This window comes from Anastrepha ludens, chromosome 4, assembly GCF_028408465.1.
Source record: "Anastrepha ludens isolate Willacy chromosome 4, idAnaLude1.1, whole genome shotgun sequence".
Lineage (NCBI taxonomy): Eukaryota > Metazoa > Arthropoda > Insecta > Diptera > Tephritidae > Anastrepha > Anastrepha ludens.
The window spans coordinates 109344972-109363998 of NC_071500.1; the positions used below are offsets into that span (position 1 = coordinate 109344972).

Consider the following 19027-nt stretch of genomic DNA (forward strand, 5'->3'; position numbering starts at 1 on the left):
ACAAATATTTTTGTCTTTATTCATTTTACATTTTTTTCATATTATTTTATTTAATTTTATATTATTTTTTTCATTTTATTTAATTTTATTTTTTTACTATACTTTTTATTTAATTTTATATTAGTTTTTACATTTTATTTAATTTTCTTTTTTTACTATACTTTTTATTTAATTTCATTTTATTTTTTTATAATTTACTTTTATTTCAAATATTTCTTTTATTTTACTTAGTTTTCCTTTATATTAATTAATTTTACTTTATTTTTTTTAATTCCTTTCATTTAATTTTAATTTAATTAAATTATATTTTTTTATTTATTATTTTTTTCTATTTTAATTCATATTAATTATTTTTTTAAATTAATTTTACTTTTATATTCTTTTATTACTTTTCTTTATTTTTCTTCCTTCATTTACACTACTAAAGGGTGATATTTAAGAGCTATAGGAAAGTTTTTCAAAAAAATATATATTAATTTAATGTTTGAAGTTTATTTCATGCAAAACCGCGACTGCGCTTCAAATGGTCCATCCGCTTAGTCCAATTTTGGCATACTCTTTCCAATGTTTCGGCCGGTATCTCACATATAAATGCTTTAATGTTGTCTTCCAATGCGTTAATTGAAGCAGGCTTGTCTGAATAGACATGCGCTTTAACATAGCCCCACAAAAAATAATATAAAGGCGTTATATCGCACGATCTGGGTGGCCAATTGACAGGTGCCGAACGTGAAATAAAATGTTCACCGAACTCGCCTTTCAACAAGTACATTGTTACGAGTGCTGTGTAGCATGTGGCACCGTCTTGCTGAAACCACATGTCATGCAAGTCAAGCTCTTGCATGGGCAAAAAAAAGTTGGTAGCGCACGGTAGCACTCACCATTCACAGTAACACTACGAACGGCGACGAATCGATAATTGATGGTCATCATTAACACTGGCCGATACAGCTGCGATATTTTCTTCAGTTCGCACTCTACGTAAGCGTGTTGGTGGTTTGATGTCTAATAATGTGAACTTGGTTCTAAATTTAGCCACAATAGCTCGAATAGCCACTTCAGGGGGTCGATTAAACTGACCATAAAATGGAAGAAGCGCGCGATAAACTTTCTTAACAGAACACGCATTTTTATAATAAAATTCAATGATTTGCAAGCGTAGGTCGTTTGTAAGACGATTTATGGTTAAATTATAGACCAAACTGAAGATATTTGGCAGTGAAACAAAACACGAAACGTGCGTCAGCTGTTTAAACAAACTGTTTAAAAAGATAATAGCTAAAAAATCACCCGTGACATTTTATATCCTCTTATTTTACTTTATTTGTTATTTCATTTCACTTAATTATAGTTTTTAATATTTATTTTGTATTTATTTTATATTAGCTTAGTATTTTATTTTTTATTGTATATTATTTTATTTGTTATTGTATAATTTTATATTTTTACTAGCTGCACCCGGCGCGCGTTGCTACGCTAGCAACTAAAATAAATTAAAAAATAATAATTTTAAAGAAAAATCGGCACATAAATATTCAATTCATTCTAAACCATTTTATTGATTTTGTTTATTTCGAAAAAAATCGGTTGAACGGGGCAGAAGTTGCTACTCTGCAGCGCCACCTGATGGAAAAATACATATATGTATATACCAATTTTTATAATAATCGGTCCAGTAGTTTTTGAGTTCATCGAGGCCATACAGACAAACATTCATTTTTATATATAAAGATTTATATTTATTTATAATTTTTCTTTATTTATTATTTTTATTTTATGTTACTTTACTTTCTATTTCATTTCATTTTATTTTTTTTATTTTCCCCCCCTTACATTTTGTTTTTCTTAATCTTACTATTTTTTATTTTATTTTTGTTTCTTCTTTCCTTTTATTTATTTATTTTGTCAATTTTATTTTATTCAAAAATAAAAATAAAAAGTTGCCATTTTTCTCGCCTTCAACTCTTTTAACTCTACCCCATACAAAATCTACATACTCAAACATCAAAGAGTTCTTGCATTTACACAAGTTATACGAGTATACAAACATACTCATAGGCATATCATTTTTCCCCATCATACCAACTAAAATTCACTTTTTCAGCACAAATTTAGTTAACCAATTTACTCATTCACAGCATAACACACAAGTCTTCAAGATTTTCGATTGTAATGAAACGGGTTCCAATCCGCCCATTTGCAAATACATACCCATACATGCATACTAGTACATACCTATATGCAAGTAAGTAAACGAATACTAGTACGCTTTTTTACCACAGATATAGCGCAGCGGAATTTTTGCCAGCAATGGAATTTCTTCATAAGAAAGCAGAAATGTAGTGCATGTATGAGTGTGAGTTGTGGTATGTGCTAAAAGAAGGGGATATTTTAAGGATCACAAGTTTGAGGGAGGAAGTGTATAAATATTTCTGGCAAAATATTTTGGTGAAAAGTTCAACAAAAACTGCCACATGAATGAACTTGGCAAAGGATATGGAAAAGTTTTCACTTTTTACATGCACACAGGCAAATAAACTTAGTCAGATGCATCTATCACAAATACGTGTGTGGATGTGTGTGCGCTTGTATATGAGAAAAGTTTTCATAACAGGATGCATTGATAGGGGACGCTTACTATAAAGCAAATGCCTTATGGGCTAAAAAGGGCCTTGAAAATTTGTATCACTAAAAACTTCTAGTAATAGGATCAAAAATTTGTAATTAAGTAGGGGAAAATGAGAGCAAAGGAGAAAATTATTTAAAACGGCACTCTCTCTAGTGCTACTTGTAGTGTACCCGTGGTACTCTTGCCATATAGGGTAAAATGAGGGGAGGGAGAATATTATATAAAACAATGAATACTGTATGATCTAAAGAGAGAGCATAAGAGCTTAAATTTAGTGCTAAAATAACTTTTTACGCTTCATTTAAAAAATTTTTAACTGCATCTGGCCATCTAGCGATTAATAGTAATTGCATATAGCATTTCTAAAATTTCATTTACCATAATTGCATAATAAATGCTCAAGCTAGAACTTGCATCAATGTCTTAGCGGCTAACTAAATAAGTTTGTTACTTGTTCTCAAGTATAATCGCACCTGAATCGCACTATACACGTCACTACCACACAAATGTCCTTTCAATCATCACAGTTTATAATTTTCTTTCTCATTTTCTATCGATCAATCTCATACTACAAACATACCTACACGCCTACATACAAACGAGTACATATTTTATAAGTTTCTACCCTTAAGTTATTAAGGAAACTTACTTTACAAGTTTTCCATTAAGTTGCGCCAAAGACGGATACTCATTTATCCATTAGTATTTATGTGTAAATATGTATATTTGTACATGTTTGTTTTGTACACACATACATATGTATGCTCAAATTTTGCCACCACTAAAAATTCAGTCGAATCGATTGATTTTTTTACTTCTCGCAGTGAATATTACATTTACAAGGTGACATTGACCAATCATGCGACAGCGAAGGACTTAAATCCACGTCAATCAATTGTGTTATTTCTATTTATGATGGATCCTGACAGCCACAACATGACAACATGACCAGTACTTCCGTTTACTGGTTATGGTTTTGGCTTGCATGTTTTTTTTTCTTATTTTTTCTGTTATTTTTTTCGATTACATTTTTGTTTTACTGGGAAACTACGAGTTGCTATTTTATTGTTTTTGAACAGGCACTACAGACTTGAGATACGAAATTATTTGGCTAACCTTTATGACCGACATAATAGCTTGACCAAGTCTTGGTGTTGTTTTGCTTTGAAATGGTAACTATATAATAGGTAACTAATTTCTAAATGCGTGCTTTTACCTTCTTGAATCAGGGTTCCTTATGTATATCTTATTCGAAATCGAAATAACCACAACTCATATAAATTCATATGTTATTGGCGGGTAAATTTATTTTTATGTGTTTCCCCAGCTTCTCCTTCCACTAACTTTGTACGTCGTGACGTTGCCATACAAATAGAAAGGCCTGTGGTTTAATGTGTAGCTTTTTATGGAAATTTACAATTGCCTACCGTAGAGTGACTAACCTGCTCCGTTCTCCATTCTTTGATGTTTCATGTCCATCGAGTTTGGGCAAGGAGCAAAGTACACTAACACTAAAGCGTCACCAATCAAAAGCTCAGCTCATAAAATAGCTCTTTTGATAAATGCAAATTTTAAACAGCCCAAAGAAAAGAGGCAGATTAAGTATTTCTTCCTTGAAGATAATACCAATAAAATAAAATACAAATACATTCGAATCCATGCTAAGTAACTGATCTGTAAGTTTGAAGGTTTTAAGTCTGTTTCGACTGTTCCGGTGTCTACCTACATTTTGCAAGAATGTTCGGCTCCAATGAAAATTAAATCAAATCAAATTTAAAAATTTAACTATTTTCTGGCATTTAAGTTAAATTTTGAGCTTTGGTGTATTAAGAGACTCATAGTACAATTTAGTGAAAAATACATTTGGGGTATATCTTATACTGTTATAGTACCGTTAAGTACCTGTTAAGTACCGTTTATCTTTTCCTACAAAAGAGGCAAACAAGCCCATGTTTTGAACAGTTAAAAAATATTCCCCGTTTTTCTCTACACAGAACTGCTGAAGACATGTTAAACTTTGACGTTTAGCTGTAAATTTACAAATGGAGTACACACTTTTTTTACTCCTATGCCACGAAACAGCAAAATGATAGAAAAAGATGTTTCTAATAGCGGTCGCCCCTCGGCAGGCAATAGCAAACCTGCGAGAGAGTTTCTGCCATGAAAAATATTCTCATAAAAAATATCTGCCGTTTGGAATCGGCTTGAAACTTTAGATCCCTCCATTTGTGAAGCAACATCAAGACGCACGCCCCACATAGGAGGAGGAGATCGGCCAAACCCCAAAAAAATGGTGTAAGCGCCAATTATTTATTTATTTGATTTTTATACCACAAAACAAGTTCGATTTTGACGTATAGTGTAAACATTGTGCTAATTATATTCGATCATTAGATAATCAACGTTTGACATTGAATATGTACATAAGTTTCGTTACAAAATCAAATTCCCAGGTCATTTGAGTCAATTTATACAATTTTCAAAACCCCATTGCTCGTTCTCTTCTTATTGCAAAAAGCAAAAACAAATACGAGTATCCTACAATCTTACTGAATCCTTAAATGTGCTAACCACAGAAAGGCGGCATTAATTATTCATTTTATATTCATTTTCGATTTGTCTAATTTTTCATTGATTCGTTTTCACTTACCTCGATTATACTATCGCTGCCCAAACCAACAGCAACACCGCCTCGTACTTTTCGTTCGCCACAGATGGCTGACGTGTTCACACGCACACCTGCTGTTCCACCGCTACCAACATCCGTACGCTTTCCCGCACTACTGCCGCCACCTCCCGCAGCTGTTGCTATTACAATGTCGTCCTCTTCGTCGTCGTAAACGTGACCCTCCGCTGCTGTTGTAGCTACTCCTCTTAGGTCGCCAGTTGTTGCGACACGTTCGTCGTCGTCGGTGTCGTCTACCAAACCAATGCCAGCGGCTAAATTGAAATCATCCGAAGCGTCTGCATCCACGTCCAATTGCTCTTGGAAACTTAAATCTAAATCTTGGGGTAATTTTGCATATTTGTTGTGACTTTTCATTTTCCAAACACGACGACACGATGTGTTGATGTGTGGACTTATTTGTTGATTTTAAGCCAGCGACAATGGCACAAAAGGGGGTCAGTTAGAATGTGGATGAGTCATGCGAGCGGCAAGGTAAGTTCAAGGGAGAAATGTAATGTTGCTTTTAAAAGTTTTTTTTCTAGGTTTTTGTTGTTTGAAATTTCAACTGAAAATCGGATTAGGAAAGAAGGTTTCCGTTCTTTTACACACTTTTCCAGTTATTTTGTTATATCATTTTTTTATTAATTTATTTTTTACTTCTTTTTTTCGCGCAAAGGACACTCAGACACAAATATGTTTGTGCGCTGCTATGCTGCTACTCACTTAAATAATGACAGCACTGCATTGGCATACGCTGCTGGTGTGGAGAGAAAGAAATGAGCCCAATCGATTTTTTGTCGCGTTTAATTTGCTGCGCTTTTGCTGTTTTCACATTAACTACGAGTTTATTTTTTCTTTCATTACTTTCAATTCACATACATACACACGTATTTTTGTTTTGCAATTGAAAATCCAACAGGTTACGCCACCGAACACTTCTTCCTCACCTTCACTATTTCACTAATTTACTATGCAATTGGCAGCACTGCCTTTAATCCATCAATTGTTCTTTGAATGTGCATTAACAACAATGCCGACTGGCATTTGCAGTCAATATGCTGCAATAGTGTTTCCGGCGGAAGAAAGTCTACGAGGCAGCGCTTACAATGGCTGACGATTGCAACAAAAATCACAGGCGCCAGCAATTCAAGGACGCATAAGAGGTGACGCTGCTGTGGCACTAACAAAAGCCAAAACTAAAATCGCACATGCCGTCGCAGTGCAGCCATGTAGACAATGAAGTCGCAGTTGGCGTCGCTGCGGCTGTCGTTGCTGCACTTGCGGCAAGATTTTACGCCTCAACGCTGCTCTAAAGCGATTAGGAAACTGCAAAGTCGTTCTTGTGTGCAAGCGTGGCACGGCGTTGAATGAATGAAGTACAAGTCGGTTTCACGGAAATACTTTCACTGCCAAATGGGGAGTTGATGGGCGGTGATACCTATATATGTATATGCATGCAAGTATGTACGCGACACACAAAAATGTCAGCAGAAATTGGAGCAGTGCATTTCTGCGCGTGTAATTAATTGGAACGATTTGAGTGCATAACGCGTCACTTGTAACAAATCAATGTTTTCCTTTTTGCTAGCTTTCTTACAAACATATATATGCATAAATTAGAGTTTTGTAGTATGTGCAACTAACAATTTTTTCATTTTTTTTGCAAACCGGAAGTGTTCCACCATTTCTTATTAGCAGTCACGGCACCATTTTTCTCACTTGAAATGGATTTTTCTCCAACTAGATTGGGGTCGTATGTGTGTTTTTTTCTCACTTTGCCAACTTTATGACCGCAATCACAAAATCACCAGCCACTCGCCTCAACGTCTCAAACACATTTGACAACTGAATTGCTTTTGCGACAGCAACGACAACAGTGTTTGGAGCCGCCAATTGCAATTTTCCCCATTGTTGCGATTTTCTTTTGCCGATTTTCCCACTAGAAATGTCAAAATGTGACAAACAGAAAATACACGACTACAACAAAAGCACAGACGGTCGTCTCCTTTTCGCGCATGGCTATTGCAACAATTCGTTGAATTTGCAACGCATTCGTTCATGGATTGGATTTTCTTTTCATTGCGCTTTGGTGAATGCATTCGCCTTGCTCTAATTGGCATTGTAATGTTGTTCGTACATATTTACGATTGTTTGTAATAGATTTTGATAGAAATATGCGCAGTTATTTTATAAAGTTTAGCATTGCCAGCATAAATAGATAACCGTTATGCGTTCTTGAACAAATTTTAAAATTATTTTTTCAATAAAAAACTGGCCGTTATAGTGAACCCTTCTTGTTGTGAACCTTTGGTTACAAGAGCGCATAGTCCAGGGTATGCCTTCAGGCTTTTCCGTGTTTAATCAATAGCACCCACATTTTGTAATGGAAGGTCTTTCTATTGTTAAGGATATGTGTAAACATATAAAAAAGGCTGCAGACAGTTAGTTAATTAGCAGAGTCCCGAATTACCGACTCACATGTTTTAGGATGTCTTGGAGATCGAGTGTTCCTGCTCGAGTCAAAGCTTGAAACGAAGAATCGACCATCGATCGATGGATGAGCCTTCAACCAAGGTCTGACGGCGCTCTGGGTGTCCCCCTATGACGAAAAATACAACAACAACGTTCCAACATTATATGATGGAATTGCTCCCTATAAAGGACCACAACCAGTTTAAGCAGCTCCTGTAGAGATGCTATAGAACTCACCATCAGTTCAAATTACGTGAATGCTCAGAATTTTTAAGTTTGGAAATCTTAATTGTCCAGTACAATGAAGCATGTTTTGCACTTACATGAACTTCTTGAAATCATATTGTAAGATTTTACTTAAGTTTTTCACAGCAGCTATAGCCAATATTTAAACAAGTGCGTGCATGATGAGGTGCTCCAAACATGTGAAAGTGGAGCGCGAAATCTTAATTAGCTCAAGAAAAAGCGTACACTATACAACTTAAGGCAAGATCGAAAAGCATTTCCAAAACCACCTGATCTACAATGCAAACCTGGAGAGAATATCATCGTAATATTATTATTGGAAGGACACTTTGGTATCGTTCCGCCGAAAGAAAGCAACTACCACAAAATTAAAGGTCTATCTTACCACGATTTCCATCCATACAGCAACTAACTCCATTTCGATCTCGATTCATACAAAACTAGGTTACACATTGCAAAAATCTAACTCCTTATGCCCTACCTCTTACCCTATACATCTGGCACGTTTGGCTGCAACTAAAGAAAACCACGCGCTTTTTGGGCCTTAAACTGGAAGTGTCAAATGGTGATGAAGAACAAACAACCAATTTATGGGCAAAATCTCACCACAACAGCCACCCCCACAACAAAGTTAAATGAGTAGCACTGCCCGACCTCATTTGAAAGTAAACTCCAGGAGTGTACCCTGCCCTGGTATACAGATAGCTCAAACATACCAGAAGACATGGCCGCAAAACCAATTACTCTGTGCCGATGGGTATTTTTCCAAGCATCTTCCAAGCGGAGTTGCATGCCATCTGTCTAAGTGCAGAGATTAACTTAAACAGGAACTTCCGAAATGAGCGAATTTCCATTCTCAGCGATAGTCAGGCGGCACTCAAGGCTTTGTCATCATGTCCTCACTGTGGCTGTGTTCGTAAATGCGACATGACTTGCAGCATAAGCATCAGTGGCAACACTGCAAGTTTGACATTTGATACTTCTTATACAATTTTTGACAATTTGCAAATACGTTTGTTTGCATTTTTGAACGCGTATAAAACTAATAAGGAAATTTTGCTGAATCTAACACTAGACGAAATTTGTGAGCAAAGAAAAGATAGATTTTCTTTAAATTTAAGAAAAAGAAGGCTATTGAAGTCAAAGAGAAAAATGTTTAGGTACAAAACTTCGTCGAAGTCCCCAAAATACCTCCAGGATGTTGCTTCTCTACCGGAAGAATTATTTCTTTTCTTAATGCGCTTGTACGTTACCAAGAGATTTAAGAATTTTCTCTGCGCTGTGGTGCTGTCCAGTCTTATATTGGGATTTACATTTTTAACTTCGGTCACAACTTTCTTCCACAATACATTATTTTTCCTTCTACCCGATTTAAACTCGTTCTCCATATTCAACCGTGCTCTCAGCAATAACTGTGCCTCCGCATTACTGAGATTTTCACTAAAAGTTTAAAAATAAAAATTCATACAATTATTATTAACATAGTTTAACTACATTTCAATACAAAAATTAAAATAAAACAGTTTTGCACTTACTTTTCATCAGACATCGTAGTTAAATGCAGTAAACAATTTTTTGATAGAAATTATGAGTGACAACTGATAGAATTGTTGTCTTTTTGAACGCTTGATTATTGCAGTGCTGCCATATTGGCATTTCTTAACGTTCTGTTTGTTATGCAATTGTAGTTTGAGCGTCATGTTGCATTTACGAACACAGCCTGTTCATTGAGTGTATCGAGAAAATGAATCTGTTAGATACGCACAATCGCATACAGCTAATTTGGGTCCCAGAACATAGCAGGGAACGAAGTAGCGGACCCATTTGCCAGAGAGGATGCGGCCGCACCATTAACAGAACCCGAGCCCCGTCCTTGCTATGGGACAACACAGGAGGTTAGCTCAAACCAAACTATAGGTCTACGCCAGGGGAAATCCCAACCCGCAGGGGGTAAGGATAAACTAAGAACGCTCACAGGCCTCTGCCGACGGTCATCTGCACATCATTGGGATATGCTCCACTAACTCTTGTCGCTTCTTTGACGAGTCTGAGGAGGCGCCAATGCCCCTTCTTCTTGAATGCAGCACTATAGGGCATAGAAGGTTGAGACATCTCGGCCATTCGCAGCCGGAAGAAAAGCGCATACGCTCAGTCCAACCCACTCTATCTTAAGTTTAATAAGGAGACTCGGTCGAGTGCGTATGAGGTACTGTGATGAGTAGAAAAGTAGAGGGCACAAAAGGCGATGAGGTCGTAGTACAAACCTCCAGTAAATTAAAATCTAAATATAAAATCTCCCCCCAGCACGGTTTTTGCTACAACTCGAATGAAAGTACATATTTTCCAGTATTTTTTTTTTGTTTTGGAAAGTAATCGGTTTTTTGTAGAATTTATTTGTTGTTGTTTTGTTTGTTGTTCTCAGCTTCTGAATTTAGTTAAGAATTTGTTTATTTTTCTTTTATGTTGTTGTTGATTTGTTCTTTAAAAAGTTTAGCTTAGGTTAATAATCTTATAAAGGAAAGCATCGTAATAGCTACCACCAGTCATACCTCTGTTTTCTTGTTTCACATATTCGTTAAGTTTCTTTTCGCACAATGTTGTAGTTATTTTCAGAATTTCAAAAATTTTAGATTGTTTGGTTTTTCCTTACTGATATTGAATGGGGTGTAAATGTAAGGGTTTTGTAATGGTTTTTCACGAGTATATAAAGAAAATGTTTATGAACGTAAATACTGCATTTTGCATGCTTTTATAATGAGCACTTTTTTTAATACAATAGATAACCAATGAGTTACAATATTTTTTTGTTTCTTTTTGTTTTTGTTTCGTAAACTTTCTTTGATCTCCCATCGCCATATTTCAACTATATAATAGTAAATGTAGATGTAAATATAAATACTGTCAACTTAGCAATAGAAACACGCAATATCCTCATAAATATCAAATGCATTATATAACTGTGTGCATACATTTTTGTTGCATGTACATATGTATGCTACCAATGCATGTGCAAGTGTGTTTGTATGTATATAGTACAATTACAACTTACATAGAGTGATTTTTTAAATATTTTTTTTAAACATATAGAGTACATGTTAAATTACAGAAACACGCAGGGTTGTACATTAAATCCTTTTCAAGTTAAACACAAAGGCTGTCACTTAAGAGTAAAAAATTTAACGAAAAATTAAATTAAGTAAAAATAAAATAAAACATAAAACAATAAAAATAAGTTCTTATAATATAGAAATTTGTAATGATTTTTTTCGTTTTTTTTTTGTTGCTGATTTAATGTTATTTGAGATGCTCTTAAATTTTTTGTTTGTTTGTTATGTATACGATAAATTACTAAATGCATTAAGTACAATTACTGGCAACCCAAGAATGTTGTTGCGTCGTCAAGTTGTTAAGTAGTCCGCTATAAATCCCGTTGACTTTTGAAGCCAACAAAATTGTGCTCAAATTATTTTTAATTTTACTTTACTACGTTACTATTTGTTTGTGGTTTGTTTGTTGTTGCTTTCGCTATTTCCATCTTATTTGCTAAAAGTATATGTAACTAGACTTAGAATACGTTAAAAACGTTTCGAAAATATCAAAGTAGGTATCAAAAAATGGCAAGCGTTCTGCAACAAATGCTAGAAACAAAAATAAATGATTGAGTAATATTCATATTGCAGCGCAAGTAACTTTTGTTGTTGTAGTAATGCATTTTTTCCACCATTTGCAATCGCAAAAACATAAAAATAGTTCAAAGTTGTTCCGAGTATTCGATCCATGATGTCAAATACAAGAGTTTGCGCCGCATATACCCCTTTAGTACAGACATACATATTCTCTAAAAAATAATATCCTATTTCTCTTTGCTACGACACAGCTTCAAAAAACTATGGTTGTTGTTGATGTTGTTGCTCTTGCAATTGATGTAATAATTGTTGTTTCGTTTCGGCTTTAACCGTTTTGTAACGACCTTTCTCCTCTGTATTTTCGGGCGGTTCACACTCGAATGACGCCATCGAAAGTGTGTTCTCATTCAAAACACTGCTAGTCTGCAGATATGCAATCACATTTGGCAGCTGCTCAAATGGACAAGTGACCTTCTTCCATTCATTGAACTCCATCACCTGTTTGGCGAGTTGTGAACATTTTTCAAAATTGATATGATTGTTTGGCAAACTGTAGGTGAAAGAGAAAAGCGAAAATTCAATTTTAGAGTGTTTGAGAAAAAGTAACTTTTCGAGAAAGACTAACTCATATACGCCTATGGCCAAACACCCTCTTAAAAACCCTCTCAAAAACTCTCTTAAGTGGTCTAGTGTTCTACATATGATGCCAAAATAATAATAAAAGTTTCGAGAAAAATGTGTACACATAAAACTCTACCTAAGCAAACATTTTCTTCTAAATTTTAAGCCGACTCCAAGGCGCATTCATTAAAGGTGGCGGCACTAGACCAACAACACTGTTCTGTGCGTTTGATTGGCAAAGCAAAGTATTGAGAAACTAGAAAGTAAATAATGAGTTCGCCTTGTTTTATTCTGAGCTGACAGCAACATGGACACGGCGAAGGAAAAAAACAACTCAGCTGATTTACCAACACCACCTTTAATAGATTCGCTTTGGCCGACTCCGAACGGCAAATATTTGTTATGAGAAGCTTTTCATGGCAGAAATACACTCGGAGGTTTGCCATTGCCTGTCGAGGGGCGACCGCTATTAGAAAAAAATTTCTCATTTGGGTGTTTCTTGCACGAAGATTCATATGCATAAATATACTTAGTCCTGTCACAAGTTAAGTCCGTTATAGATATAAAATTATAATACTTGTTTAAATAAGTTAGTTTTATGAAAAGAAAACTTTTAAATTTTCATTCGAAATGGTCACCATTTGCTTTGACCCAAGCCTTCAAACGATTAGGCCATTCAGCTATTGTAGCACTCACAGTTTCCATGGATATTGGCGTCACTACTCGAAGCAAGAATTGTTTGAGACTCTTCAAATTTCTGTAAGGTCTTCGACAGGTCATGTTCTCTATTTCTGACCACAAACTGTAGTCCAATGGATTTTGATCTGGACGTCCAGACGGCTAATCTTCTGCGGCTATGAACCCAGAAATTTGGAATATTGTTTTTTAGCCACTGTTGTGAGGTTTTTGCCTTATGTGCTAGAGCGGAATCTTGCTGGAAGATCCAAAGCTCTCCATTGCAGACAGTACTGGTTCGAAAGGCCTTCTAAGATATCCTCCTGGCGCACTTTTGCCCCGGTTTTAACCCCTTTTTCAAATATGAAGAGATGTAACGCCCTTAGAAGACACGCCTCACCAAACCATTACGGAGGCTGGATAGTGGCTACGCTGAACCCTTAAAACAAACTTCTTTGGCGTCTTTAAAAGTTTTAGCAACGATTTTGTCGTTTTGCTTATTAAAAAATTCTTTAACAGTGAAAATTTTCTCATCTATGAAACGCGACAAAAGATGACCAGTTGAGCGACGGAAGGCCACGAAACTGAGTATAATTTATGAATGGACAATGCATGCGAACAAAAGCCAAAAAATAACGGAAATTTTTTCTGCCAATTTTGTCTCGTCGTATGCCAAAGGCGAATTTACTGAAGGTGGTGTTGGTAAATCAGCGGATTTGTTTTTTTCTTTCACCGTGTCCATGTGGCTGTTAACTCAGAATAAAACAAGGCGAATTTCATATTTGTTTTCTAGTTTCCCAATACTTTGCTTTGACAATCAAACGTACAGACCATTGTAGTTGGTCTAGTGCCACCACCTTTAATGAATGCGCCTTGCCGTATGCATTGTAAAATTTGTTACAGAATTTATGGCAAGAGTAACAATATGCCGACGCTCAAAAATATTTGCATATTTAAAATTTCGACAAAGCCCCACTCTACCTAAGATTTTATTTTTTTCCGTAGTTTCTTACTTACCGATTCGAACAGCCTTCGTTTAAAAAATATAAATCCTTAACGAATAAACTAAAAAATGGAATGATTATGCGTTCACGTTCTTCGGTAGCGCCTTCGGAACGCCACATGGCGGCTTTAAGTGTTGAGCGATAACTATTGAAATTCGATGTAGGATCCATTTGATGTTCCAGCACAGAGAATTTTGCAGATTGCACTTTTGACCACTTGGCGTAAAAGAAATATAAATATAGATTTTTTTAGTTACATGTAGACCAGTTATATGTAAATAAATAGATAAAAAAAATGTTCGTAAAGAGGACATCTCGTCTAGTATTTTTTTAAACGATGTACTTCTATTACATGACCGAAAACAGTACGGCAGAATGCAGTAGGGGAATTTGTGGTAGTCTTGCACAAAAGTTTATGAGAAAAACTTTACAATGGCATTTTTTTGCCGTTTATCATGCAAAAATATGCTACTAACCGAATTACCAGTAATGCCGAACGATTTTTGCTCTTTTTAAAGCTGGCCAGAGGACCCCGAAGTGCAAGAAATAAAAAACATCAATTTTCGAAATAATGCATTCCACTTAATTTTTTTTTTTTTTTGTTTTCAATTAAAGCGAAACAAATTACGAATTTAATGCATACATAGCAATACGATTTCGGCAAAGAGAAAAATTAGTCTACTTGTAATTGTAAAAATCTTATTGAGTGAAGTTACAACCAACCAACGTTACAATGACCAGTCTTCAAAACTGCAAACAAAGTAGCGAATACTTAGTCAGTGCTCTCCTGCATGCTGAACTAAGTCGAGTTACAAATTGTTGCCCTCCTTCTAATTTTAACAATCTAATTCAGTCTATCAACAAAATCGTATTTCTAACAACTTGATAATATTATTCGTTCTTTAATTTTTACTATAAGAATAAGGGCCTCTTACCGTTTTCTTAAGCCTCGATATTGGCGCTAAATTCAAACCAGCTATAATCGCCATCAAACTGTTAAAGTTGCCTATGTTGAAGCACTCCCGCGCCGTCTCAATCCAGAATTCGATAATACGTACACGCTGCTTCTTCTTCGGGTACTAAAATATCGTATGCGACAAAGTTAAAACAAGTTGCAAGCCAATTGAAATGAAAAATTCTAATGCACACACACACATACATTGGCACATTCATTTATACCTTTACAATCTCTGTTGCAGTCAGGTAGCTCAGCCGGTTAAACCACTCCACGTACGATTCCAAATTGCGTGTTTTTTTCATATCATTCAACGTTGTAGAGTCAATGTTCGTCGAGTTCTTAGCAGCATTCGTTGAAGTAGCCGCTGTCGACTTGCCATCAATGGTATGTTGATATTCCTTGGCGAAAGCTTGTACAAATTCCTCCGGGCCAATGTGCGAGAGTCGCTCGAGTTCGATGGCTGTCAGCTGATGCGCCAACTGTGCACAACTCGGACAGATATCCATGATTCCATGCACTTCATGTGTGTTATTACCATCTATGGTCGCTGCTACAGCTGCCACCGCACCAGAGCCCAGTGAATTTGAATTGTTCGTGGTTGTTTGTTTGTTTGTGTCTGCGATGCTGCTGGTATGAAGCGTGTGACTTTTTACACAACCCACCAATGAGTTGTGCGTACTGCTTTGATTGGCAGCAGTGGCGGACGCCGCTGCCGATGTATTGTAGTGCGGTAGTTGTTGGTGATTGCTGCCTGTAGTGAGATCTGTAGCTGCCATCGCTTGCAATGTCGCCTCGTATTGCTCTAGCACTGTGAGGCGATGCACTAACAACTGTAAAATTCGTGACACCCTTCTACCGAGCGCATTATCAATATAGACACATTTGCGCGCCAAAATGCGTACTTGCTGCATCAGGCGTTCATCTCGAAAATCATACGGAAAAGTCTCAATCCACTCGGCAAGCAAACGTATACAATTTTGTGCGCTTAACTGTATGGCGGTACGCTGTTTTAGATGGCCATCGACAATCACATTCACTTCATTATGACCAACTGCTGGCAGCAATATAGCAGCATTATTAGCAATTTTGCGTTGCATTAATGGCGACGCTGATGCTGCTACAGCCAAGTGACTGAAATGTGCCTCGTCGACAACATCTACCCCATGTGGCTGATTTTGCTGTTGCTCCTGCTGCTGTTTTTGCTGTTGGCGTTCCCATGTTTGAGAAATCTGCGCAAGTAATTCATGCGGCCGCACAAATAGACGCGCGCTGAGCAAAAAAGCGAATATAAAATTCTGTTCCGGATAGTAATCGCTGGTAGGCACCATATGTGTGATGAGCGCTTCTAAACTAGCCGAAACCAAATGCCCATCCTCGGTATACACCAACAAATCACTTCGTCCATCATTCAGCACCACATTGCCGGCATCCGATGCTGATGTCGCATCACGAAACTGAATCTGCGGACTTTCATAATGAAGCTTACGAAACGGTTGTCGCTGTATTCCGGTAAGACAGGAACCATCACGCCGATGTGAAGCAATACGTTCGTTGTTGTTGGACTGCTTAATTATATCGCTTTTGTCTGGCAGTGTGTTGGCTGAAGCTAAGATAGTCGACGACGTTGACGATGCAGATGACGCTTTTGTCTCATTTTTATGGCTACTAATTGACTTTGCTGGATTCGTATTGGCACTACTACTGCTGCTACTGTTATTGCTACTGCTGCTGCGCCCATTACTTGTACTGCTGGCGCTAGCGCTGCTGCTCTTTATGACGTTATTCGGCATTGGCAATTTAAATGGTGCAGGCTTTTGAAATTCTTCTGTTCGATGCGCCGTATAGAATTGCGTAGCTAGACGCAAAGCGCAGGACTTGAATCAATCGCATTCAGAGCACAAAGTTTTGAAATCGATGTGCTGGAATAAGAGAAGAAAATTTAGCACAATTATTTTTTATGCAATTATTCAAAGCGAATACGACAGTTATAACAAAAAAGCTATAGTAAAAGTTCGCATCTGCCTCTTTGGTTACTTATTAGGGAAAGCTGCTGGAAAAATCCTTTTGTGAGCAAGAATGCAAGGTAATATATATATACTGAATATATTAAGTTCTTCCGTATTATGAACCTTTAAACTATGTGCGCCAATAGGAGAGGACTACGGCAAAATAACTGAATTAATGTTTTTCTCCACAAGTTTCTCAAATTTTAAATCTAGCCTATGTGCCTTGAAATTTTATTTATGTACATTAAATGCATTTTCACTGCTGTAGAGTATTTTTTCAACATCCATTCTGAGTTAAATTTTATAGACAGCTTTTTTAAGTATCACTATGAGATCTAAGTAATTTTATTTAATTGCGTGCCATATGTTACCATTTAATTTGAAAATAAGTTAATCTTTTCTTTTAGTTTGCTATGCGTAGTAGTATCAACAATCACATAAATCTATCCGTCGCAGTATCACTAACACAATATTTTTCTGTTTAAGTCCTACAGAAAACAGCATATTGCCAACACCCTATCCAAGTAATTCTAATTCAATTCTTCTATAAAACGCAACCCAATGAATGCAAGACAGCATGCCACACACCTATGTATACCACCCGTTGCATACCACTACCTACCTAAGCTCTAGGCCACAAAATCCACGAACACTATGAGAATTTATCTTGCCGCAAAGGGTCTATATGTCAACTCACTTTCCACCAAATTGACCACCATGTCGCCCTTTGGTCTGCGCTTATAACTAGACTGTTTCCAACCATCACTTTAAAAAATATCAATAAAAGCGGCACATATAACGAAAGCATGGAAATTGATTTTTACCTTTTGTGTGTAAGCTTGTATATGTGTGTATTTACGACGTATTTTGAAGTGGGGGGTTGGGCAAGAGTAGCCTGCCGGTTTATACTTCCCTTATACTTTCTTCGGTACCACTTCTGCCCAGCTCGATTATTTATAATGCATTAAGAAATTCGCAGGTTGTGCTGCTGCTGCGCAAATAATTTTTAGTTATGTTCTACAAATATCCGGCACACCCATATTGGATTACAGGATAATTATTTTCCTTCCGCGTACTCAGAATCGTCTAATATCTTGCGCAGCGATATAAGCACTAAAGTAAATAGTGGAAATATGGCAATAAAATTGGCATAGCACAAATAGGTATTTTATTACAAATCACCTTTCACCATAACTGCATAGCACAAACAGGATATAGAGCTAACAATCACTGGCCAATGGCCCGCTTTCTTTTTTGTCCGCTTTTGCTTTGTTATGTTGCATAGAATTTGACTGTCCGCTGTTGTGTTCGTAGATTTTACTGCAATTTTGCGACAATATACACAAATATTGTTACATAGTTCAAAATACACGCACTCACCTGGATGCAGCCTCACCCTTCGCACTCATGTATGCGGCAGACTGCTTGACTGCGTTTTAAACGACCGTACGAGCGACCAGCCAAATCAGCCTACTTGACCTCACCCGTCTTTTTTCGTTTTTTTTTTATTTAAGCTCAACAATTTTCAGTATGGTCAGCGCTTTTGATGCTACCGTGTGTTGCCACCACCCCTTTACCTTGGATTCGCAATCGTTCGCACTTTTTCAGCGCAATTACACTTTTATTTATTTATTTGTTTTTGCTTTCTAGTCCACTTGATTTCAATTATAGCAGTTGCATTAATTTTTTTTTTTTTTTTTAAATATTTTTTCTTCAAATAATAGTTTCATATGAACTCGTGCCGGGGCTGCATATCCCCTTCTAGGTAATATTCCTCGAAATCTGTCGGCGACGACGATAGTTTCTACTTTCCTTGCAGTCCCAATTTACCAAATCAATTCCCTCCCCTTTTTCACACATACTCACAACTACACGAAAAAACTCTTTCGCCCGACGCAGTAGCGGCCAATAATGCGTAAGAGCATACGGGCGTCCTCTATTTCTTCACCGCATGCAGAAAATGTTTTTTATTTGATTTTTCTACTTAGAAAAGCAACTAAAAGAAATTTTTCTTTTATGTTTGATTGCAATTTTCTGATGTTCGACGAGTTTTCTTGTGTATTTTTTTACCCTTTTGCCACACACCGCTGTTTGTTTTGTTTATGCGTTTCTCTATGTGGCG

General features: G+C 36.5%; 2 protein-coding genes across 3 annotated transcripts; both read right to left on the reverse strand.

Annotated features, from left to right (window-relative positions):
- Nucleotides 1-341: 341 nt before the first annotated feature.
- Nucleotides 342-7201, reverse strand: LOC128860580 (uncharacterized). Of its 2 annotated transcripts, none has more exons than XM_054098191.1 (2): nt 6942-7201; nt 342-6051 (listed from the first exon to the last, which is right to left on the reverse strand). In XM_054098191.1, exon 2 carries the CDS (start codon nt 5670-5672, stop codon nt 5250-5252), a length of 423 nt encoding a protein of 140 aa, XP_053954166.1. In that variant the 5' UTR covers nt 5673-6051; nt 6942-7201; the 3' UTR covers nt 342-5249. The 2 variants fall into 2 exon arrangements, with proteins under 2 accessions (XP_053954166.1, XP_053954165.1); XM_054098190.1 differs by having other exon boundaries at nt 342-6054.
- A 3417-nt stretch (nt 7202-10618) lies between these two features.
- LOC128860581 (ras-GEF domain-containing family member 1B-B) lies at nt 10619-19027 on the reverse strand. The gene is made up of 7 exons (XM_054098192.1): nt 18286-19027; nt 18088-18225; nt 17730-18018; nt 15121-16818; nt 14877-15020; nt 13955-14157; nt 10619-12191 (listed from the first exon to the last, which is right to left on the reverse strand). The coding sequence occupies exons 4-7, from the start codon at nt 16687-16689 to the stop codon at nt 11903-11905; spliced, it is 2205 nt and encodes a 734-aa protein (XP_053954167.1). The 5' UTR covers nt 16690-16818; nt 17730-18018; nt 18088-18225; nt 18286-19027; the 3' UTR covers nt 10619-11902.

Bases quoted from the DNA above. Each gene is read 5' to 3' on its own strand.
- LOC128860580 (XM_054098191.1), bottom strand. From the start codon at position 5,672: ATGAAAAGTCACAACAAATATGCAAAATTACCCCAAGATTTAGATTTA.
- LOC128860581 (XM_054098192.1), bottom strand. From the start codon at position 16,689: ATGCCGAATAACGTCATAAAGAGCAGCAGCGCTAGCGCCAGCAGTACA. The intron at 15,021-15,120 runs GTATAAATGAAT...ACGATATTTTAG, and splicing joins CTGCAACAGAGATTGTAAAG to TACCCGAAGAAGAAGCAGCG. The intron at 12,192-13,954 runs GTAAGTAAGAAA...TTTCACCTACAG, and splicing joins AACGAAGGCTGTTCGAATCG to TTTGCCAAACAATCATATCA.